This window comes from Osmerus eperlanus, chromosome 21 (genome assembly GCF_963692335.1).
Source record: "Osmerus eperlanus chromosome 21, fOsmEpe2.1, whole genome shotgun sequence".
Taxonomy (NCBI): Eukaryota; Metazoa; Chordata; class Actinopteri; order Osmeriformes; family Osmeridae; genus Osmerus; species Osmerus eperlanus.
Window position 1 is genome coordinate 10,588,503 of NC_085038.1, and position 22,965 is coordinate 10,611,467.

The window sequence follows — 22,965 nt, forward strand, 5'->3', positions numbered from 1 at the left end:
TAGCAACATTGTCACATGTGGCCTAGCAGTGTATGTAGCGGTGGCTATCGTGCATTGGCACTGTAAAATATAAATAAATAGCCGGCTCATTCATTCCGCTATGCCTCCAAAGAAACCTGCTCCAGCCGTGGGAAATAAAAAGACCCAAGAGAAGAAGAAGGAAAAGATAATCGAGGTGAAATTAATATACATTGCCTGTGTGGCCATTAGTAGCTAGCAAACTAGCCAGAAAGCTCGATACGAAATAGCTGCGCTGAGCTATACAGCCAGCTAGCTTAGCTGCTTAGGCAAGGCACTAACATGTCATTGATAAGCTGTTATGTCTGGATATTTTTAGTCACACGGGACGCTCATTTCCCCACTAGGTTGTGTTAACAGCTTGCTAGCCGATTTTTTCCAACATAGATGTATATTCTTATATCCATTCCAAGCAACCCTTTTTATAAACTCTGCTAGCTAGGCTAGCTAGTTGACTAAACCCGTTTCAGAATCAGAACGTGGCCACATTTGGCCGGGTGGCATGGCGCTATGGAACCGTTAAATCGGCTAGCTACCGTAGCTAGCTCTAACTATCGGTCTGCCAGACGGTGTGACTAGCTGTATGTGTCATTTTCTATTTAGTGTGGTGTTTTCCACTAGAGCTACCTAGTTATAGCGTTATCCAACCATTCAATGTCCTAGTGTGGCAAATGAGCTAATCAGAGCTCGCAAGTTAGACTCTTAGCTTAATAAACGGAGCGGCCATCAGGCTACGAACCAAGCTAGCTGCATACTAGCACGTCCGTTTAACTTATTTCCTTTGCGCAGGACAAGACATTTGGGTTGAAAAACAAGAAGGGAGCCAAACAACAGAAGTTCATAAAGAATGTCACTCATCAAGTCAAGTCTGGTGGTCCACCAGGCGCTAAGGTGAGTGTCCTTGTCCTTATTCGCGTAAGTTTCCGTAGCTACTGATATTAACTTTTTTATACTCTGACCTCACTTAGTTCGCCTCTAGTTCTGACTTATCACGTTCTCTCCCATCTTCTTGGCCATTTATCTTCGTCTGCTTTCTTCTTTTTCTCCGTCTTTGCCCTTCTGTCTACAGGGCACAGAGGTAGGGAAAAAGGGAGACAAGAAGAAGGAGTTGGAGGAGCTGAATGAGCTGTTCAAGCCTGTGGTGGCTGCTCAAAAGGTTGCCAAAGGTGAGTTGGAAGCCAGTGGACTGAAGGTCTGTGCAGGCAGTATGAACTGGTATACAGACACATTATATTAAAAGCAGGGTAGGCAGTTGTTGAGAAGCACTTTTTGTCATATTTGCCGAAAGTAACTTAACGTCTTGATAGCAACCAATATATCTAAACGTTTGATGGTAATATGAAATCATTCCGACATCTGTGGGCGTCGCAATACTGTAATAAACACGACCAATCATTAAGGGGTACCCTGACTATTGATTGGACGGGCTACCTGTCTGTCTACCTACCTACCTGCGCACACTCTGCCCCTCCACTCAATGCTCGTTACTGTAGTTTTGTGGGAGTGGTTTTGAAGGGAGGAGGTGGGATATTTTGGTTTGAATCGTGTCAAAAAGAAGCTAAAATAGCTAGCTTCGCGCAACTTGCCTACCCTGCCTTTAACTTTATGTGGATTATAAAGACCACATGCTCCCCTCCAAGAACTTTCACTAATGGTGAACCTCCCTACTATCACTGTCTTCTTTCTTTTATGTTTTATCTCTCCTTTCTCTGTTCTCCATCTTTATTTCCCTCCCCTTTCTCTTTCCTTCCTCCTATCATATATCTCTTCCTTCCCTCCCTCTGTCTCCTCTATCTCCCACCGTCCCTCCCTCTCTTCTCTATTTCTCCCCTTTCCTTCCTCTCTCCTCTCTATCTCTCCCCTGCCCTCCCTCTCTTTTCTCTATCTCTCCATCCTTGTCTTTCACTCCCTTGCCGTAGGTGTGGACCCCAAGTCGGTGCTCTGTGCCTTCTTCAAGCAGGGCCAGTGCACCAAGGGAGACAAGTGTAAGTTCTCTCATGACCTGACCCTGGAGAGGAAGTGTGAAAAACGCAGCCTGTATGTGGACGAGAGAGATGACGAGCTGGAGAAAGGTTAGCATGTACCCCGATCAACATGTATCCAAATCAACACTGATAAATATTTATCCTCCTCAGTAACTTCCTCACAAAAGGCCTTATATCAATATCCTCTCTTCCTCCTCCAGACACCATGGACACCTGGGATGAGAAGAAGCTGGAGGAGGTCATCAACAAGAAACACGGAGAGGCGGAGAAGAAGAAAGCAAAAACTCAGATTGTAGGTTTCTGTCACTTTCACCGCTAGTTCTCCTGTGTTTCCTGTTCTTCCTGTCTCTCTCTTTCCTGTCTTGTCAGAGTTATACCTCACAGGAGATTTCTCTCAGCAACTGAAGCTCCTCAGACCAGCAGCAGTAGCACTGGGTGAAATGCAAGTCTGTACCATTTCTGACTCTTTTCCTTGTTTTCTTTTTCCTGCAGGTCTGCCGCTACTTCCTGGATGCCATAGAGAACAACAAGTACGGCTGGTTCTGGGTGTGTCCTGGTGGGGCGGACATCTGCATGTACCGCCACGCTCTCCCGCCCGGCTTCGTCCTGAAGAAGGACAAGAAGAAGGAGGAGAGGGAAGACGAGATCTCCCTGGAGGAGCTGATAGAGAATGAGGTGTGTGTGTATACTGTGTGTCTAGACAAGCCATTGGATAAGTGATGCACTGCTAACGAGTGTGTATGTGCGCAGCGTTCAGCCCTGGGAGCCAACGTGACTCGCATTACGCTGGACACCTTCCTGGCGTGGAAGAGGAGGAAGAGGCAGGAGAAGGTGGCAAAGGCGGAGGAGGACATGGAGAAGAAGAAGGCCGACTTCAAGGCCGGGCGCTCGTTTGGGGTGAGTCGGGGGTAGGAGATGTGGAGGGGGGGGGGAGAGACCCTGGGTACACGGTTGTTTCGCTCACAGAACGTGAATTGACGTGATTGACGCTCCCTTGTGTTTTGCGGCAGGTGAGCGGTCGCGAGGTGTTCGAGTTCCGTCCCGAGCTGGTGGACGACGACGACGAGGAGGCGGACGACACGCGCTACGCCCGGGGAGACGACGAGGACGAGGAGGACGATGCGTCAGAGGAGGTAGGAGACCGTGCTGGCATCCCTCCTGTTCTTCTGCGTTGTCTGTTGTGGAGGGGGATGGGGGGGGGGGTGTTGCCGCCAGTCGCACAGGCTGAGTGGGCCGTGCAAGGGGTCGAGGGTGTAACCCACGGATACGTGTTCTCCAGGTGGAAAACAATGGCGAGTTCCAGGACATAGACCTGGCCCGCTTCGTTCCTCAGGAGGTAGACAACACAGGCATCACCGTGGCAGCGGTGGACAGATTCACCTCCAAGCGCCGACCGACACAGGAAACAGATGGTGAGGACATTAGAAAAAAAAAATACCCACAGCCCTGTCGTATCTACAATAGTTGTAATACCGAAGACCGCGTGTACGTGTGTGTTCAGTATGTTGTATGGAGTGTGTGCCTGTGTCATACATGTTTCATAAAGATTGTCTCTTTCCCCCCCGTCGCCCAGACGACCAGATGAACGGAGCGTGTGGGGGAGAGGAGAACGGTCTTCATGGTGACGAGGATGAGGAGGTGGAGGTGGAGCAGGAGGACGTTCCTGTAGATGAGAACCTGTTCACAGAAGACCTGGATGAGCTGGACGAGGAGCTCAACACACTGGACTTGGATGATTGACCTGACCAGCTGCCTGACTTGACTTGCTGACCAATTGACGAGTTGACTGACTTCATGGATTGACTGACTGACTTGCTGGCTTACTGACTTGCTGGCATAATCGAGGATTGTAGAGCACCCCTCATGGACTATGAATGAGCAGAGAGAGAGAGAGAGAGAAAGAGAGAGAGAAAAAAACTTAACTAAAGAGATTCACAATAAACATGCTGATGATCACATCCTGTTGTTGCTGCTTTGTCCTTTACTCCTCCCCCTCCCCTATGACTCACAGTCTCACTCTCACCCCGTTGATGCCTCCCCTGTACCCCACTCTCACCCCTTTACTGCCTCACCTATACCCCAATCTCACCCCTTTACTGCCTCTACACTGTACACTACTCTGATATTGGCCCCCACCCTCACCCTCCTTCAGAGGATTAGTCTTTGAGATGTCTTGTGTTCATAATTAGTACAATGTGCGGTCTTCTGTGCTCTCCTCTCCTTTGTATACTTTCTTTTACAGAGAAAAAATGGCTTAACAAATATAAATCATCAATTAACGATCCTGAGACCAGTATACATGTTGACACCCTTCTGATGGATGTTAATGATTATATCTGATTACGGGGGTGGGGAAGATGTCATTCTAGAAAGGCGGGGTTAGAGAGATTGATTGCGATTTCAATGTTGTGTGGATGTGCCAAGAACAACCACCCAGGAATGCCAGAGTGGTCCCCGCGTCGAATTCCTCAAGCTATAGCTCACACGGTCCAGTCTCGCGGGCATCACCAAATATAGCAGCCTGGGCGTCATTACGTCACTGCACCTAAACTACTCATTTTAGATCCCTAATTTACACGCATCTAACCCGAGGAAAATAGACGTGAAGCTCCACACCACCACAAGACAACATATATGTTAAGTTAAATATGCGTAAATAATGTGACCTGATAACTCAGAACCAGCCGTGTGTTCTATTCAATGTTTTTAGAAATAGAATCGAATTGGTGTTTTAATAGTAATTTCACTTTCCCTTCTCTGGAAAATGAACGATGTAAATGTGGAATATGTAGGATACTACAATTCCCACTTCCCTTTGAATGTCTCAGTTCGTTTTGGATTTACACTTTCCATGAGTGACGTCTGGCCAAGCCCAAGCATAAATATTGTACATTGTGTATCTCGGCACACCACCGGGATATCCGGGCAACCTAATCGAGAATAATTTTTGCATTCCTAGCTACTCTCAGAGAACTGCGTTAGAAAACAGTTAGCCTCGGGACCTGACATGGCAGCACGAAACAAAACAGCAGTATGCGCGGTAGTGTCTTGATGACAGATTCATGATCTCGGACAGGGATGGGAGTTGGTTTTTGGAAAGAGAAAGAGGAGGAATTTGTCCAAGCGTCGGGACTGTGAAATCACGCCGCATAATCAAAAAGTAGCCCACCTCCAGCGGAGAGTAATAAACGACGCCAGATAACACGCAGAGACCTCGCTGTTTAAGTAGTCGTTTGTGGTATAACAACTTTTTTTTTGCTACTGTACTGTAGGCCCGTGTTGTTGGCTGCATTTCGGGGACACAATGGAGGTTCGTCGCGGGCTGTGGTGTCCGCTTGTTTCCGTTTTAGTTTACTGTTTGGGGTGTTATTCCTTCAATTTGGACGCCGACAATCCGTCTGTGTTTTCCGGTCCGCAGAGAAGCTACTTTGGCTTCTCGGTCGACTTCTTTAAGCCTAAGGACAAACAGTAAGTTTGCCAACGGTTTCGGTTTGAAAGCCATGTATTAAATTATAAAGCCTGTCATCTGTGACTCTTGGAAGAAATTTGGTAACATGTTTGTGTGTTTCACTGTCTGTTCAGGGCGAACATCCTGGTCGGGGCTCCCAAGGCCAACACGTCGCATTCGGTGCCCTCCACGGTGGTAGAGCGAGGTGCTGTCTACAGTTGTCCATGGTCAAAGACGATAGACGCAAGCTGCCAGCAACTGCAGTTTGACAACTCTGGTAAAGTTGATTGGACACTGATAATTGGTCTTCTTCGGTCTGATGTTATGATGACTGGGAAAGCAAAACACGTGTTCTGAAGGTTGGAGTTATAGAATCGATTGTAACCATCTTTTGGAGATTTGTGTTGATGTAAGGAGTTGTTGGAAGTGAATACAGGCTGAGTAACAGCCTCATGATAACCTGCTTTTTTGTTGTTGTTGCCGCCTTACTTGTGTAATTGTCTAATTAGTTGGTCAGTATCCAGGCGGTGTAATATAAACAACCTTTTAGTTAGTGTCTACATGCATCTCCCTCTGTATGATGTTTCCCTAAATTTAACAGACACCTGGAATAGCCTTACAAGCAGTTGGTCTGGTGTGTGTGTACATTTGTGTTTTTGGTCAGTCTGTCTGCATGTCTGCGGGCAGCTGTCTTCTCTTCCTGTCCTGTCATCTCTACTTCCTGGAAACATCAAACCCAGCACTTGGCTTTTTGTAGTTCACACATGTAGATAGACAAACAAAAGATAATCCAGTGTGGGGCAGATCGCCGCCTGTCTTTTTAAATTTAGTATGTGGTTTGTGATAGTTAGCTCTCTCTCTGTGTGTGTGTGTGTGTGTATATATAATGTGTGCGAGCAGCTGTAGTAACCAGTCTTAGCATGTTCTCGGCTTATGTTTAAGCTTTGTCCATTCCAGTCTCTCCCAGCCTTCACCTCGCCTGGGCCTCCTTCAGTCCAGCGCCCTCAACGCTTCGCGTTGTTTGCCACAACATACTGGATTCAGCGGCATCTTTGTCAATGTTTCCGTCTTTCTCCCTCCCCGTCCAGAGGAAAGGAGGAATGACAAGGGAGTCCAGATGGAGTTCAAGTCCAACCAGTGGTTTGGAGCTTCAGTCCGCTCAGACGGAGAACATATCCTGGTAAGAGCCCCCCTCCTCCTCTTTCTCTCCCATGTTGCCTCTCCCCCCCCCCCCCCATATTGAATGTTAACATCTTAAAGTGAGTGGCCTACTCCTACTCTTTCTCCTCCTTATCCTCTTTCTTGTTTTCCTCCTCTTCCTGAGGAACATTAGTGTCAAACATAAGTGTTTGTATTACGCCCCCCCCCCCCCCCCCCCTCTGTGAAGTGCATTGTGTTGCCTCCAGGTTCGTATTACTTGAGTGTGTTTCAGTGTGTGCAAAGCATGTGTTAGCATGTGTTTTGTCCGTGTTGCAGGCGTGTGCCCCCCTGTACCAGTGGAGCACCTACGGCCTGTCAGAAAGAGAGCCTGTGGGCACGTGCTTCCTGATGAAGGGAGAGAAGACTGTGGAGTACTCACCCTGTCGCACGTGTACGTATCCGTCTGTCTGACACTCTGTCTGGCACATCTAATTGTGGATTTGAACCGATAGCGTCTGGTTGAGTCACACAGGAACCACTTCCTGTCTGACACTTACTTGTCTGTCTCCTCTCCCTCCATCTCGCTCTCTCGCTCTCCTTCTCGCTCTGTCTCTCCCTCCATAGCCTCACACACTCCAGAGTTCCAGGGTTTCTGTCAAGCAGGGTTCAGTGTGGACTTTGTGAAGGTAAGACCACTACCAGAAGTTGCGATTCGTCGTCTGCCTCCGAGGCACCCAATGACCATCCTGTGTGTTTGTGCTTGTCCACGTCTCTGTCCTGTAGAACCACAGGGTGGTGGTTGGAGGCCCTGGCAGCTACTACTGGCAAGGTGAGACATCAGCTGGTGCAGGTGGATGTAGGATTAAAGCATTAGTAAGGGATTCCAGGATTCCAAACGCCCTTTGGCGTTTGGAATCCTGGAATCCCTTTTTTTGAAGCATTAGTAAGGCTGTTTGAGACACACACAAACTCCTTTCTGCAGCAACAGGCACACACACACACACACACACACACACTATTTGCACGAACACACGCACACTCCTTTATCTGCAGCACACACACACCCTGCCTGCATCATCACACTCACTCTCTGCAGAAACACACAAACATATACACACATTATCTGTAGCAATACACACACCTAAAGCCTGCATTAACGCTGCTTGCAGCTCAGAGAAACATAAATGACCATATAAGGGTAGAAGCACACAGCCAGAATAGCACTATGTCATCATTCCAATGTCTGGGTGTGCAGGCTGTGTGTAAATGGGTGTGTGTGTGTTTGTGCACATGTGATGTGGAGTGGGAAAGACCGTCCTGGGTGGGTAGAATGTTTTTTTTTTTACCGTCTGTTCATAAAACTGTCTGTTTTTCTCACTCACAACCATATCCTAACTCTTTCAACTGTCTCATATCTCTCCACATCCTGTTTTGTCCAGGTCAACTCATATCAGATGACATTACTGAGATCATCGATCGCTATAGCAACCAGTTCACCACTACGTATAGCAACCAGCTGTCCACCAAGACGGCCAGCGCCCAGTTTGATGACAGCTACCTGGGTGAACACGCATGCGCGCGCACACAATCTGAACACACACAGAGATACACAGAACATTGAAAGATCATATAAAGAAATTGAGTGAATAATAAAAACTAGAGAAGTGCATCTACCGAAGTTTTTGGCACAAAGACGGCCACGTTTTTGGCTCTGACGTGTGTGTGTGTGTGTGTGTTTCAGGCTACTCTGTGACTGTGGGAGACTTTAATGATGATGGAAAGGATGGTGAGTATTTCTACTATTCTGTAATCAGTTTTTCTGTTGTACTCTACTAAGTTCTACTGTGTTCTGTTCTATGTACCACTACCATGTTCTACTCTACATTACCCTGCTGTGCTCTGTTCTATCTTCTACTTCTGGGTTCTATTCTCTGATGTGTTAGTCTGCTCGTGTTCTTCTCTTTAGACTACGTGACCGGAGTCCCTCGAGGAGACAAGTCTCTGGGCTATGTAAGAACACACACACACATGCGCACACACTCACACACACGCACACACATCCATAGTGCATCGTTGCTGACAGGTGTATATTCCGTGAATCAAAATAAGTCCACCTTATGTCTCTCATCAGGTGACCATTCTCAACGGCCACAGCATGGAGTCTGCGGTGAACTTCACCGGAGTCCAGGTGAGAACTAGTCCATGGTCCATGGTTGGGACCAGAGGACCCGGGTTGGGACCAGCGTTAGTGTGGGCTATGTTGCGGAATCCAGGTCAGGAACGAGGGGGGGGGTGATGATTGTGTCGATCTGTTCCAGAGCATTTGTGTAAATGCCTTCAGGCATGATGAACTGGGTCAGGTTCACTGATCCATGCTCTCACAGAGACACACACACACAATGATTGTATGGCTTTAGGCTGGTGATGCATGACTAGCTAGTTAAGTGAGCCCGGAGTTTTTAAGTACATGGATTCGATTACATAACAGAGCAGTTGTATTTTCATTATTGTGGTTAGAGAGGTGGGGGTTGTATAGATGTAGTTTGACGGTTCAGGTTAAACGTTGTAACCTGAGCAGCCTTGTTTACTGTCTCTCTCTGTGTCTCTCTGTCCTGCTGACAGATGGCAGCTTACTTCGGACACTCGGTCGCTGCCACCGACGTCAACAACGACGGGTGAGTCTCTCCCTGTTCGGAGGCCCGGCTCTGGAACGATCTCCGGCTGTAAACCCACCACGAGAGGACAAGCCCCATCTTTTGTTCTCCCTCTCGCCCGTTCCTCTGCTCACTCGCGCTCTCTCTCGCCCCCCCTTCCCTTCCCCCCCCCCCCCCCAGGTTGGTGGACCTGCTGGTGGGGGCTCCTCTCTTCATGGAGCGCGGCTCAGACGGGAAGCTGAGGGAGGTGGGCCAGGTGTACGTGTACCTAGGGAGGGGGGGGTTCTCCTTCCAGCCCCCCCGGAAGCTGACCGGCGGGGAGATCTACGCTCGCTACGGCAGCTCCGTCGCCGCGCTGGGAGACCTGGACCTGGACGGCTACAACGGTAGGGATGGAGAGAGAGAGGGCGGGAGAGAGCGGTGGTGTGTGTGTGACGTGTTGGCAGGTGTGCGTGTCGATTCTTCGCGTTCCGTATCCTCGATTTATCTTCACTAACGCTGCCGCCCCCAGACGTTGCCGTGGCAGCGCCCTACGGAGGCCCGTACAGGCGGGGCCAGGTGTTCATCTATAACGGGCGGGGCGGGGCCGTGGGGGTGGAGCCTGTTGCCTCGCAGGTGCTGGAAGGGCGCTGGGCGTCAGCCTACATGCCCCCTAGCTTCGGCTACGCCATGTCTGGAGGAACGGACATCGACCAGAACGGATACCCAGGTACCCTGGAGAGAGAGATCGTGTGTGTGTGTGTGAGAGAGACAGTGGGCTGACTGTGTTGTGTTTCTCCAGATCTGATAGTCGGGGCCTTTGGTGCAGACAGGGCTGTTCTCTACAGGTAAGCTGTCCTCTCCTCTGGGCCTAGCCCACTGCCTGCTCTTTGTTCTAGTATATTCCTGCAGAGTTTGATCATGCTATTACTATTCCAAGAGGAAGGAATAAAGGAACCAATGTATGTCAAAACCAAGCAATATGAAGTTCGATTACATGCTACGACTAGAACTGACCCTATGGTCATGTGTGCGTTGTGTGACCTCCCTGACTCTTGACCCAGGGCCCGGCCAGTCATCAGTGTGAACGCCACCCTGGACATAAGCCCTCAGATCCTCAACCCTGAGGACCGCTCCTGCACCCTGCCTGGAACCTCCACCCGGGTCTCCTGGTAACACACTTGCACACTTACACACACTCAATAACTGTGTGTGTGCACCCCTCCCTATGACTCATTTTGAGTGTAAACAGCAGTTAGTCTGGGTCTGCTATGCCAAATCTCTAACACACGCACACACACGCAGTAAATGACTCAACCTTTGGCTTGTGTTTTTTCAAATGCAGTTCAGCTGTGAGGCCATGGATGGGGCTGTTCTGTGGAGAATTTGAGTTTAGCATTAGCTTCATTAAAGCAGTGCCAGAGCTAACTAGGTCAACCATGCTTCAGTGTAGCCTGAGTTAGCATACTGCCTCTGTTTAATAGTCTATACAGCCTCAGGGCTTCTCCTACTCTGGGTCATCAGTTTCTGGAGCACATTGACAGTCCCTTCTCTCTCTCTGTTTCTCTCTCCTCTCTGTGTGTGTCTCTTTCTCTGTCTAGCTTCAAGGTCAAATACTGTTTAAAGGCATCTGGGAAAGGAGCTCCGGCCTTAATCAGTAAGAACGACTCTCTTCCTCTTTGTTACCCTTCTTATCTCTCCCGCCCCCTCTCTCTCACTCCCTTATCTCTCACTCCTTCCTTCACGCTCTCTTTCTCTCTCTCTCTCTCTCTCTAACTCCCATCTTATCTCTCCCTCCAGTCATCCCCCCCCTCTCTCTCACTCCCATTTCATCCTTTTGATTCTCCTCCTTCATGTAACCTCTGACCCCACATCTCTCCCCCTCCCCCCAGATTTCCAGGTGGATCTTGTGCTGGACCGTCTCAAACACAAGGGGGCGATCAAGCGCGTGCTGTTCCTCCACAGCAAGACGCCCCAGTACAGCAAGAACATGACGGCCAGCAACGGCCGAGGCCCCTCCTGTGAGGAGCAGGACGCTTACCTCATAGTCAGTCTGCCTCTTCACCATCACCGTCATCACCAGCAGCAGCAGCTCCGCTCGCACTGATTTTACTGGTGGTGCACATCCTCACAAGTTCTAACCCCTGTGTGTGTGTGTGTGTGTGTGTGTGTAGGATGACTCTGAGTTCCGTGATAAGATCACCCCGATCAGTGTTCTGCTGGAGTACAAGCTGGATGCCCTCAGGGCTGCAGACAAAACCAGCCTGCAGCTCATACTGGACCACAGCACCCCCACCAACGTGTCCAGACAGGTGCACACTCACCTGGACACACACCCACACACACTCAGCTGAGCACACTAACCTAAACACACTCACACACTCGCCTGGACACACACACACCCTCACCTATACACAATGAACTGTCTGAAACTGATAGCTGTAGCTTATGATTGGTCTGGATGCTGTTGTGGTTGCAGGCTCATATTCTGCTGGACTGTGGAAACGACAACATCTGCAAACCAGACCTCAAGCTGTCTGTCCGCAGGTAAGACACACACACACACACCTGCACCCACCCACACACACACCTTCAGTAGAGACGGCCCCCATCAGCCTGTGCTGCCCCCTAGCGACCGGGAGCGGATCTACATTGGCGACGACAACGCCTTGACGCTGGAGGTGACGTCGGAGAACGGGGGGGAGGGGGCGTACGAGGCCGAGCTGCACGTCACCTTGCCCCCCCAGGCGGACTTCACCGGTGTGGTCCGCAACAGCCAGGTACACACACACTTGGCTCTGGAAAGCCTGTGCATAGATCTGGGGTGCGTTGCGTTTGACGGGTCTAACCCCCCTCCTCCCCTCCCCCTCCAGACCCTGTCCAGACTGTCCTGTGCCTACAAGAGGGAGAACCTGACGAGGCTCGTGGTGTGTGACCTGGGAAACCCCATGAAGGGAGGAACTAAGGTAAACGCACACACATCACATAGGGCTGTGCTGCCTTCTAGTGGCCGAGAATAGATAAACATAGGTGTAAATGGAAATAAAGACCTTTTGTCCAATGATGTAAGCTTTCCCTCGCTTGCTCCCCCCCCCCCGCCCACCTCTCAGTTGGTAGCAGGTCTGCGTTTCAGCGTCCACCAGCTGTCCGAGCAGGACACCTCCGTCCAGTTCAACCTGCAGATCGTCAGGTAGATTGTGCGAACGTGCGTGTGGATGCCTGCCTGTGTGTCTGACTGTGTCTGTCTCCCTTTGTGTGTCTGTCTGACTGTCTGTGTCTTCCTGTGTGTGTCTGCCTGTGTGTTTCTGCCTGTGTGTTTCTGCCTGTGTGTGTCTGACTGTGTGTGTCTGACTGTGGCCTGTGTCCGGCAGCTCGAACCAGTTTAACAACACCAGCGTGGTGGTGTCCAGTCTGACCCGCCTGGCTGTGCTGGCTCGGGTGGAGGTACGAGGGTGAGTACCTCAGGCCTCCTGGCCTCTCCCCCCCCCCCCCCCCCCCCCCCAGCAGACTCTGCCTCTTGTCACATTATACCCGTTTCTATAGATGCATCCATCTGTTGACCTCCCCAACCCTCCAATCCAGCCATTCATCGGTTCTTCCTTTATGCCTCCGTTCTGTCTCTCTGTCCATCCATCTCTTCCTCCGTCTGTCAGGGTGTCCGCTCCAGACCAGGTGTTCCTCCCCATCGCTAACTGGCTGCCTAAATCCCCTCCGGTCGTGGAGGACGACATTGGGCCCATGGTGCAGCACATCTACGAGGTACGAACCGAACGCGCCCCCCCCCCCTCCCTCAAAGCAAAGCTCTGACCTTAGACGCACCCTAATCCCCCTGCCACAGCAGAGGTGGAGAGCACTCTCACGGGGGGGGGGGGGGGGGGGGGGGGTGCCTCTACTGACGCACCTCTCCCCCCCGTCCCCACAGCTGCGTAACAACGGCCCCAGCACCTTCAGTAAGGCCATGCTGGACGTGCAGGTGCCCTACCGCCTGCTCAACTCCTCCCTCCTCTACATCATCAAGTACGAGGTGGACGGGCCCATGAACTGCTCCACCAACATGGAGATCAACCCGCTCAACGTGTCTGTACGTACCCCCCCCACACACACACACACACACACGCAGGTATTCACACATCCCCACTGAGAGCCTCTCATGGTGAATGTTGGGCAGGGCGCGGCAGTTGCCGTGGAGAGGAACGCAACGGTGTTTGCTCCCGGAGACCGAGTGGAAGGGCGGAACCGCGTGCACCGGAGAGACTTGGAGGGCAAGCAGCCGGAGGGAGACCTAGGGACCCTGGTACACACACACACACACCCTCTGGTACACATCCCCACACTGGTACACACATTGTTACACACACTGTCTCTCTCCGTCCCTTTATACTGTGTGTGTGTGTGTAGGACTGCAGCACAGCCCAGTGTCTGGAGATCAAGTGCCAGGTGGGTCGTATGGAGCGAGGGCGCAGCGCCATCCTCTTCATCCGCTCCCGGCTGGGCGTGGCCACCTTCCTCAAGGTACCCCCCCCCCCCCCCGTAACGCCAGCACGGCTCACATGCTAACGACTCACCGCCTTCCTCTCTCTCCCCCTCCCAACCAGGCCGAGAACCAGAACCGGTCCTATGTGGTTCGCTCCTCGGCCTCCTTCGTCGTGATAGAGATGCCCTACAAGAACCTGGTCTCTGAGCTGCCAGCCAACATCACCACGGTAGGGAGGGGAGGGGGGAAGAGACTGGGGAGGGGCGATGGAAGAGAAGAAAGAAGTAAATGGATGTGTAGTTCTTTTATTTGATTTTTTTGCTGTGCATGTAGAACCGTCAACCGCTTGTCATTGGTCTGTGTGTGTGTGTCCAGGTGAGCACGGCGGTGGTGTGGGTGGCCATAGACAGCCGCCAGCCAGTGCCAGGCTGGGTGATCGCCCTGGCAGTGCTGTCTGGTCTGCTGCTGCTGGCTCTGCTCTGCCTCGTCATGTACAAGGTCAGTGTGCCTCTCCTCCTCCTGCCCCTCCACCTCTCTCCATCCCCTACTCTCTGTTCCTGTTCCTCCTCCCCTTCCCTCTCCCCCTCTCCGCTCAGCTCCGTGCCAACTGACACTGCCCGCTCTGTAACACATTCTGCTCCCCCCACAGCTGGGTTTCTTCAAGCGTGTGCGCCCCCCCCAGGACGACAGCACGGAGAAGGAACGGTTGCAGCCCCAGGAGAACGGGGACTCCAACATAGACACCTGAGTCCACCCCCCCCCCCCCAAACTCAACAGTTCTACTTAGACCTTAATTTATCTACTAATGACGGAATGACTTACTAGAACGTGTCCATGGCAACCAGGTTGACTAGTGTGTGGTAGCTGTGGGGTCACCTGGGAGTTAGTTCCTTCGATCGATCTATCACGGAACTGTAATGAATTGTGATTCATTCATTGATTACCAATCCTGCTGTTAATCTTTAGTTAAGGGAAGCTTCAAACATGAGCGTGCCTGAGAATAATCCTGTATCTTAGTCTGTCTGTGTGTGTGTAACAAAGAGAGAGAGGGAAAGTGTGTGTGTGAATGTGTGTGTGTGTGGCACGCTGGTTACTGAGTGAGGTGTAAATTAGGTCTTGCCCATATTGGGCGACTAGATTTGGAAGTTGATTTTTAACCTTTTTCTAGATGACATAGTCGTTTGTGTTCCTTCGCGCTCCAGCAGGTTTCTGAAACGTGCGTTAACCTCACACCTGCACTTCTGCCCCCCAAACACTGCCTCGCCTCAACCACCAGACATCATACTACCCTGCTGAATACATGTTACTGTATCTCTCACTGACCCCTCAATAAAGTCAAGTCTCACATCCTGTATGTGTGTGTGGTAGAGTGGCCGCCTGACACTTCAGAACTAGAGCCACTAGATGGCAGTGTTGTCATTCCACACAGCCAGGAGACCCGGATCTGGAAGGAACGTGCTGGAACGCCCAGCAGGGAGGGAGAGGGAGGAGGCAGAGCGGGGGCATGTGAGGACAGGACTGCAGAGGAGGTGCTTGCTCACACGCAGGAACACTTCCACCTCTCCTCCTGGTTACAACAGGAATCTCCTCTCTCTCCACCCCTTCTGGGAGAAGTCATCATCCCCTTCTCTCCTGTCCCATCCCTGGTCTACCAAGCCCAGGTCTGTACAGTACAGTTAGAACCAGTACTGTTAACCTCTAGGATTTCCCCTAAGATGGATGGAAAGAGGCATGGTCACAGCCATGTTTACATAGTCGACACACACAGGCGAGTGTCTGTGGAGCTGCATGGACATGCGCGCACCCGCCAATCTTATTACAGTGTGTCCCAGTTCAACATGTCCAAACTCCTCCTCTACATTCCTAAAGACTGACAGAGGTCACACACACACGCTGTCGTAAATGCCAATGTCGGACGACTCCGGATATCTAAAGTGGAACAGTACGTGACTGGGTAGACGGAGCACACATGCTATAGTTCACCCAGCAAGGTCGTATAGAGGAAGCTCACGTGACAGTTTTATTTATTTGTATGTAGCCTTTAGTTACCCAAGCTTGGTTACATTCACATATTTCCCCTGCAGTGTGTGTGTGTGTGGGGGGGGGGCATCAGGGTTTAACCCCAACCCTCCTACCATGAGGATCTACTTTGACCTAGGTCACATGGCTTGTGACCTCAGGCTATACTGAGATAAGGCCATAACCCTGATTTTAACCCTTGACCTTGCTGATGTAGCAAGTTTCCATTCAAAACACACAAACACTACATGGAAACGAGACTTAGACCTAAACAAGAACAGGTGTAGGACACAGGAGGCACACAGTAACCAACTGCAGCATCTCCTTCGCAGGAGGAGCTGAGGTGCTGTCGGGGTCTCCCAGGGCCAACAGCAGGAGCGAGGGATTAGGATTACAGGCTGGGGTGATAGTGTGTATGGGGCTTAGTTTCAAGACAGGTAGATTTTCACTCAACACTAACACATACAGGAACACATTTGAAATGAAGCGCTGTCCTTTACGCTGATTGGTGGTAGGATATGGCAAGTTGAAATATGATTCTTCATTTTATTCACATCCAAAGATGTGTGTACAAATGATCTGTGATTTGAGAAAAAAAAACGGAACAAATCTCCAACTCCAACAGTTTTATTAGGCAACTCAAATGTTTTCACAACCAGCATTCCAGCTTTTAATGAACCCATTCTAATAACAAATCATATTGTACCTCCGACAATACAGACATCCTCCAGGATTAGGTGAGGCTAGGAGACGGTTAGAGGTTAGAGACACAGAGGTACAGCAGTCAGGGTCGGGTCGAAGTTGGGTCGGTCCAGTGGTCGTGGTACGGTCGTGTGTTTGTGGTCGTGTCCAGTCAGCGTCTGTCCAGTCATGTCCGTCCTTGGTCATGTGACCGTCTCTGCAGAAACAAAAACAGGACAGCTGTGAAAAAGCTCAACCGTGTCCTGATGGAGTTAGCCTGCAGGCTAGAATTGGTCAGGATACAGAAGGTAACAGTTAGCCTTTCAGCCAGGCTAAAGTGGGCTAGAGCAGCTAACTGTTAGCCTGCTGCTGCTAGACTAGTGTGAGGTAGTGCAGTTTGACGAGTCATCCTGCAGACATGAACTCACCACTCAGGTCCAATAGTTCATGTGAGCTCCAACGCAGGTAAAGACCATAAAGAGGGACTTGCCACACACACACACACCCTCCAACCACCCACACACACTCAAGAGTACTCACGGCTGGACTAGTAGGTACGGGGGCGCTTGTGGGACTCTTCCCTGGGCGGGTCCGCCAGCATCACCTTCATCCTCACGCCGTTCACAACGCGCCCGTGCAGCATCGCCATGGCGTCGTCCGCGCTCTGTTTCTCAGCATACTTCATGTAGCCCACCTTCCTCCCTGGCACCAGGTGCACCTCCACTAGGGAACCGAACCGGCTACACACACACACAGACAGACACAGGATCTGTCATTTCAAGAGCAAGGAAAAAGGTGGGGGGGGCCACGAGAAAGAACGAGGAGAGAGGTTGCCGTGGTTACCAGAAGACATCCTCCAGTACATCCACGGGCAGAGGGGCGGGGCTGAACACCACGAAGAGGCGCTCTTTGACCCGGCTGTCGGAGGGCGCCAGCTTCTTGAGGGACGGCAGCGTAACGTCCGTCTGCACGCGCGGCGCCGGGCATGGTTGGTAACTCTGGGACACACACACACACACGGTGGTCACATGATTAGAGACCATGCTGGAAAGACAATCTTCCTTCCTCCCTCACTAATCTGACAGGCTGTGCCGGTCTTACAGAGCCACTCTTCAGCTGCTGGTTGCTGGGGTTGTTCCACACGGACGACATCATCTGGGCCGCCACGAACTGCATTGCCATCTTCCCCACTGGACTGAAGGGGATTGAGAGTGGGAAGGCGAGAGAAAGGAAGAAAGACAAGAGCACGGGTTGGCTGGGATGATTTTTTTTTTTTACTGCAGCTAATCTATGAGTGTATCTGGGGTTTCCAAGGATACCTGGTCCTGTCCTCTCCGTCGTCAATGTGCGTGACTCCCAGACGGTTGCCGGGGGGGTACTCAAATCCGTTCAGCTTCTCCTTGGCATACACAGCCGAACCCAAGTTGTTGTAGCGAATCACGGTGTGGCCTGGAGGGGTCAAATGACAATATGTCATTTTAAGTATGTGGGCTAGTATGTGTGTGTGATTACACGTTAAAGGGTGTGATCTACCTTTGCTGAGTCCATAGGTGTCTCTCTGCAGCTCACAGTAGTCCATCCCAGGGATCAGGTCAAACAGGCCGTAGATCTGCTCCTGAGTCAGCGCCGCCCTGGATGACACCATCAGGCAACGTGTGATGATGTCACTGCTCCTGTAGTCACCTCCGTAGCTGCCAGGGTCAGCTGGGGAGGAACACACACACACACACACTCACACATGCAGGCCCTGATGCATCCTCTTTGAGTGTGTGTGTGTGTGTGTGTGTGTGTGTGTGATACACTTACAGGAAGCAAAGGGGTATGTGTTCATGGTCAGGTCTCCGCTGGTCATGTGGTCAGATCTTGAGCCGCTACTGTAGTCAACCTCCGGCCCTGAGGTTCTGCTGCGAGGCTCGGCCAGAATCGCTCTGTAGGCTGGGCCATAAACACTACTGTATGACTGTAGGCTGGGCCAGAAACACTTCTGTATGACTGTAGGTTGGGCCAGAAACACTACTTTATGACTGTAGGCTGGGTCATAAACACTACTGTATAATTGTAGGCTGGGCCAGAAACACTACTGTATGACTGTAGGCTGCACCATAAATGACTGTATCCATTTTTTATTAAGTTGTGTACATGTGAGAGAAGGTCCCTTACCTCGGTCACAGTTCTCTATGGCTACGGCGGCCTGTGAGGGCTTGTGGTAGCGGACATAGCCCAACCCCTTACTCTCACCCGTGCTCTTGTTTTTAATGATGACACAGTATTCAATGTCTCCATAATCCTGCAGGTAGGAGAACAATAGTGTCAACTAGTATGGCAATATACTGCAATGTCTGGACAACCCCGTGTACTAGAGTTAGGGTTACCTACTAAGGACAAAAGACTATGCTTGGGGAAAACATACCAATACAGACATATGACATGATTTCCTGTGAAGTCCAAAGCAACAACCAGGTTAAGACATAAAATGAAGTATGATAATGAATAACAGTACCCAGAGCCATAGAAAAAGATTGTACCAACACAGGGTTGACCTATTGGCTTCGCTACTCAATGTATCTGGTTGTGGTACCAGTAGCTACCTTGAACGTGTCCTTTAGGTCTTCCTCGGAGAAAGTCTTGGGGATCATCACGAAGATCCTCGTGAGCTCCTCATCTTCTACGTCTCGGTGGCGCCCTGATGACCGGGACTGAGCGATGAACACCTGAAACAGAAGACACTCGTTAGCTATAGATAGTTAGCCACAGTGCTAAGTCGTGCGCAGCATGCATAGAAGAACTAGTTGCGCTCTACAGTAGTAAACAGCTAGTTAGCCAGACGCAAGACTAAACGAAGCATTTATTAGAAGCTGGCGAACCTTGATTGGTTTTGTTCCTTCCTGTAGCGTTTTCCCGTGCATCTCCTCCATGGCCCCGCATGCCTGCGACGATTTGGCAAATTTTACGTAGGAGACCCCCTTTGATTCTTTAGTTTGCTTGTCTTTCACTACCCATATCCCCTGTATATCACCGAAGACAGAGAAATGATCACGTATAACATCCTCTGAGACAGACCGACTAGTTACGAGAAAGAGTCGGCTATTTGGAGGATCGTCGAGGTTTTCTGCTTGAGGCTGTTTGCTGGAGTAGTCGTCCATTTTTGTTGGGTAGCTATGTGGGTTGCCAGGTCATTGATATTTATCCCCCTTCACACAACTGTCGTCAGAATTAACGTAGCCTACCATAACGCACCCCAAACATAGGACTATAGGCTATACGTTAACCTAGTAATCTTAATTTAAATTAAGGTGATATAAAATACATATGAAAAGAGCTATGATGTCGTTTTATCTAGTTGTTTATGATCATTTACCTATGCACTTTTTGTAAAAATCTCTCTTGGAAGTCGCTTTGGATAAAAGCGTCTGCTAAATTAATAAATGTAAACGTTATAACTTGGCTGTAGGGTAAACACGAATTGCCCTGGCAACGGTACACGGAAGATTTGCGCTTGGTGAGTCAAGTGATGTGAGTTCACCTCAGTTTCAGTTGTCAATCGCTAATTCACTTTTTCAGCTCTGTGGTCAATGTATGGCGAGAGTGTCATTGTGATGATGACGATGGTGATCGCGGGGTTATGAAACACTGGACCGCAAGTAATCTGGACATAATGTGGCGTTGATACCGCCCACTAAGTAAGACCCACAGTTTCATGATGGGCGATATAGTTCCCTTGTAACAAGGCTTGTTATAACATCATTTACCTACCCAATATGGGAGGGGGGGATTGCCGACTAAGGTGTTGGAAAGTATGATTGTGCCCACATGATGATAAATATCATCATATTCAATAGGCGGGGACCACTGGCGTTATATTCTAGCCGTAGAGAGGTTCCATGGGCAGGCTCCGTCAGATGATTCACGTCAGACTGGTGTAGGATGACGTCAGATGCTGGCAGGTGATCTTGACAGGCACCCGCCCAACAAATAATTGCTTTAAGAACATGTTTCTGTAACACGACACAGAGCACAGTGTCCTCAGCTAAACTGCAATGTTATCCAAACCCCCTTGGTAGGTTATGACTCGCCCAGACATGTCATTTAGTTTTTCGTAATTTTCAGACAATTGTTCCTAAATAATCAATCTTGCCAGGCTGTAATTAGGTGTCATAAGAGCAATTTCGTTGGCAATAAGACGTGTCAGCAAGTTAAACCACCGGTTGGAAAAATAACAAACTAGTCTTCTTTGTACTCTGAATATACACATGTATATTCACACAAATAATTTGTGGCTTGGTGATTTAAATCCTTATATGATGTCCTTAAAAGGGTTGGCAGGTGCATCGGCATGAAGAGGATGCGGAATGTGGAGACAGGACCAATTCGAGATTCGGCGAAAGACTGCACGTGATTGGGTAACGCCTAGGCAGTGACGTCAAATGCCGGTGCCTCTAAAGTGATGTGACCTTCTCTCCGACCGCAGAACCGATCTACAGGCCGGTGATAGCAGTAGAAGGATAACTGTCCCTGTCTCGCGGAATTTTAAGGAATCAGACTGTAATCAAAGGTAGATAATATTTTCTCTATTGTGATTTAAGAGTATATTGCCAGTAGGGTTGTTTCTGTAAAGGGGAGAGCGTTAGCTGGGTAACAGTATTGTGTGTCCTTTGAAGAATAGCAATGGATTGCGTAAAGCTTCTCTACGGTAGCTATGCTATTGTTACATAGGATACGACAGATGCGCTCGTTCATGCTCTTCCCTGACTTCTTGTGTCACTCATGTTGTCGAAATGTATCTTCATTTGACAGACTACATGCAATTTTTACGATGGCTTGTAGCTGGCTTGATCAGTGTGACAGTAGGTACAGTAGTACAGTAGCCGACAGTAGGCTATATGGTACTGTATAGTCAGAACTTGGATAGCTGGTTAGCTAACCTAGACCGGGGATGTGATAAAAAATTTGGCGGCATATAGATGCCTTTCCCGCTCTACAGCTCACTAACCTTGAATAGGTGGGCATTGCCTTTCACTCTGATGGTTAACATATGTGCCTGTTGGGTATATCTGTGTAACTGTTTCGTCTGCCCTTGATGGAGAATGCCAGCCAGCCCGCCATCATAGCGCCGGCTCCACAGATATCAGTGTATTAGGCTGCTACTAGCTGGAGAGTTAGTTGACCGCCCAGCACCTCTACGCTCTTAAGCTTATTACAGTCGTAGCAAGCTGGCTACCTTATCAGCGTTTTATCACAGGCTTAATCATAAAACAGGTACTGATTTACTTCGTAGTGGAAATCAATTAAAACCATCCTTAGTCCAAGATTGGCTTTTGGTCGGGCAAGGCTACTAACTTGACTCGTTTAGACAAGTGGGTCCTCTCATAGATCTAGATAGTCCAAGCTCTACTGTTGAGGAGACGTTAATGTCCCTTTAGCCACCAGCTACTGTGGTGACCTTCAGTGGTAGCTCCATCAAGTTTGAGGATAACATCCTCAAACCATAACTCTCTCTCCCATGCACTGACACTCACATACACCCACCCCTGTCTTACACACAGACAATAAACGTATGTGTTTTTCCTCCCTCTCCCTGGGCAGGTCATCATGGGAGACATCGGAAAGGGTAAGAAGGCTTTTGTCCAGAAGTGCGCTCAGTGCCACACCGTGGAGGAGGGGGGGAAACACAAAGTGGGGCCCAACCTTTGGGGGCTGTTTGGGCGCAAGACGGGCCAGGCTGAGGGCTACTCGTACACAGACGCCAACAAGAGTAAAGGTAAGCCAGCCTGAATCCTCCATGGACCAGCCATGACCACTTCCAGCCAACATACAAAGAACAATGTCTTTAACTTGACTCGCTGTGCTGTCCTACAGGCATCACCTGGGAGACCGATACCTTGATGGAGTATCTGGAGAATCCCAAGAAATACATTCCTGGAACCAAGATGATCTTCGCTGGCATCAAGAAGAAGGGTGAACGGCAAGACTTGGTGGGATACCTCAAATCTGCCACGTCATAAAACCACCTGATGACTCATTATTTAAGTTCAATGTGATTTTAGTACTGCGTTTGCTGTTTTTTTCTTTCTTGAGAATCTGTACATCAGTAATCAACAATAATCAATCTTTACTGGCCAGAATGACTTCTTCCAGTCATGGCATGTAGGGGCAACCATCTAACTCATAACATGTTCAAAATGGACCCCTGATTCAGCAGAGATGCTGTATCCGTCCTATTGATCAGCATCCTCCATGTTGGATCAGTTAGCTGGGATAAGAGATGGTTGTGGTGGTAACTGAAGGTTGAGGTCTGTTACCTGGAAGAATGGACACTGTATTCCCTGGTTTAACAGGAACTGTTGAGAGTTTAATTTATTTGACTACTGATGGAGCCGGTCCTATTCCACTACTGGCTTTGGGACCTGCAGTGGTATGCACAAAAATGGTAGCTATGGTATCTGAAAAAAGAAATAAAGTTGTGAATTATGTTTGTGTCTTTGTGTTTGCCTCAGTCAAGGAAGTAGGGTGAATTACGTGTCTGCAGTTACTCTACTTACACCACATAATAAACTACAACACAAATTG

General features: G+C 49.8%; 4 protein-coding genes across 4 annotated transcripts; 3 read left to right on the plus strand and 1 right to left on the minus strand.

Annotated features, from left to right (window-relative positions):
* Positions 1 to 3,961, plus strand: zc3h15 (zinc finger CCCH-type containing 15). The gene is made up of 10 exons (XM_062447207.1): positions 1 to 175; positions 808 to 909; positions 1,088 to 1,184; positions 1,938 to 2,090; positions 2,204 to 2,295; positions 2,496 to 2,678; positions 2,754 to 2,900; positions 3,014 to 3,136; positions 3,283 to 3,415; positions 3,577 to 3,961. Exons 1-10 carry the CDS (start codon positions 101 to 103, stop codon positions 3,741 to 3,743), a joined length of 1,272 nt encoding a protein of 423 aa, XP_062303191.1. The 5' UTR covers positions 1 to 100; the 3' UTR covers positions 3,744 to 3,961.
* Positions 3,962 to 4,456: 495 nt separating this feature from the next.
* itgav (integrin, alpha V) lies at positions 4,457 to 15,050 on the plus strand. Its single transcript, XM_062446549.1, has 30 exons — positions 4,457 to 5,471; positions 5,586 to 5,728; positions 6,540 to 6,631; positions 6,928 to 7,042; positions 7,216 to 7,277; positions 7,375 to 7,420; positions 8,031 to 8,153; positions 8,333 to 8,377; positions 8,558 to 8,601; positions 8,723 to 8,779; positions 9,214 to 9,266; positions 9,426 to 9,631; positions 9,757 to 9,954; positions 10,027 to 10,072; positions 10,289 to 10,396; positions 10,826 to 10,881; positions 11,117 to 11,271; positions 11,399 to 11,536; positions 11,704 to 11,771; positions 11,857 to 12,004; positions 12,098 to 12,190; positions 12,335 to 12,414; positions 12,596 to 12,676; positions 12,878 to 12,983; positions 13,147 to 13,305; positions 13,393 to 13,518; positions 13,623 to 13,736; positions 13,820 to 13,927; positions 14,074 to 14,196; positions 14,348 to 15,050. The coding sequence occupies exons 1-30, from the start codon at positions 5,308 to 5,310 to the stop codon at positions 14,444 to 14,446; spliced, it is 3,156 nt and encodes a 1,051-aa protein (XP_062302533.1). The 5' UTR covers positions 4,457 to 5,307; the 3' UTR covers positions 14,447 to 15,050.
* A 1,290-nt stretch (positions 15,051 to 16,340) lies between these two features.
* Positions 16,341 to 19,568, minus strand: rbm45 (RNA binding motif protein 45). The gene is made up of 10 exons (XM_062447394.1): positions 19,263 to 19,568; positions 18,987 to 19,109; positions 18,559 to 18,685; positions 18,205 to 18,333; positions 17,932 to 18,102; positions 17,718 to 17,847; positions 17,500 to 17,593; positions 17,242 to 17,396; positions 16,939 to 17,138; positions 16,341 to 16,615 (listed from the first exon to the last, which is right to left on the minus strand). Exons 1-9 carry the CDS (start codon positions 19,539 to 19,541, stop codon positions 16,946 to 16,948), a joined length of 1,401 nt encoding a protein of 466 aa, XP_062303378.1. The 5' UTR covers positions 19,542 to 19,568; the 3' UTR covers positions 16,341 to 16,615; positions 16,939 to 16,945.
* Positions 19,569 to 20,794: 1,226 nt separating this feature from the next.
* On the plus strand, positions 20,795 to 22,867 carry LOC134007618 (cytochrome c). Its single transcript, XM_062447201.1, has 3 exons — positions 20,795 to 20,950; positions 21,982 to 22,156; positions 22,255 to 22,867. Exons 2-3 carry the CDS (start codon positions 21,988 to 21,990, stop codon positions 22,398 to 22,400), a joined length of 315 nt encoding a protein of 104 aa, XP_062303185.1. The 5' UTR covers positions 20,795 to 20,950; positions 21,982 to 21,987; the 3' UTR covers positions 22,401 to 22,867.
* Positions 22,868 to 22,965: the final 98 nt, after the last annotated feature.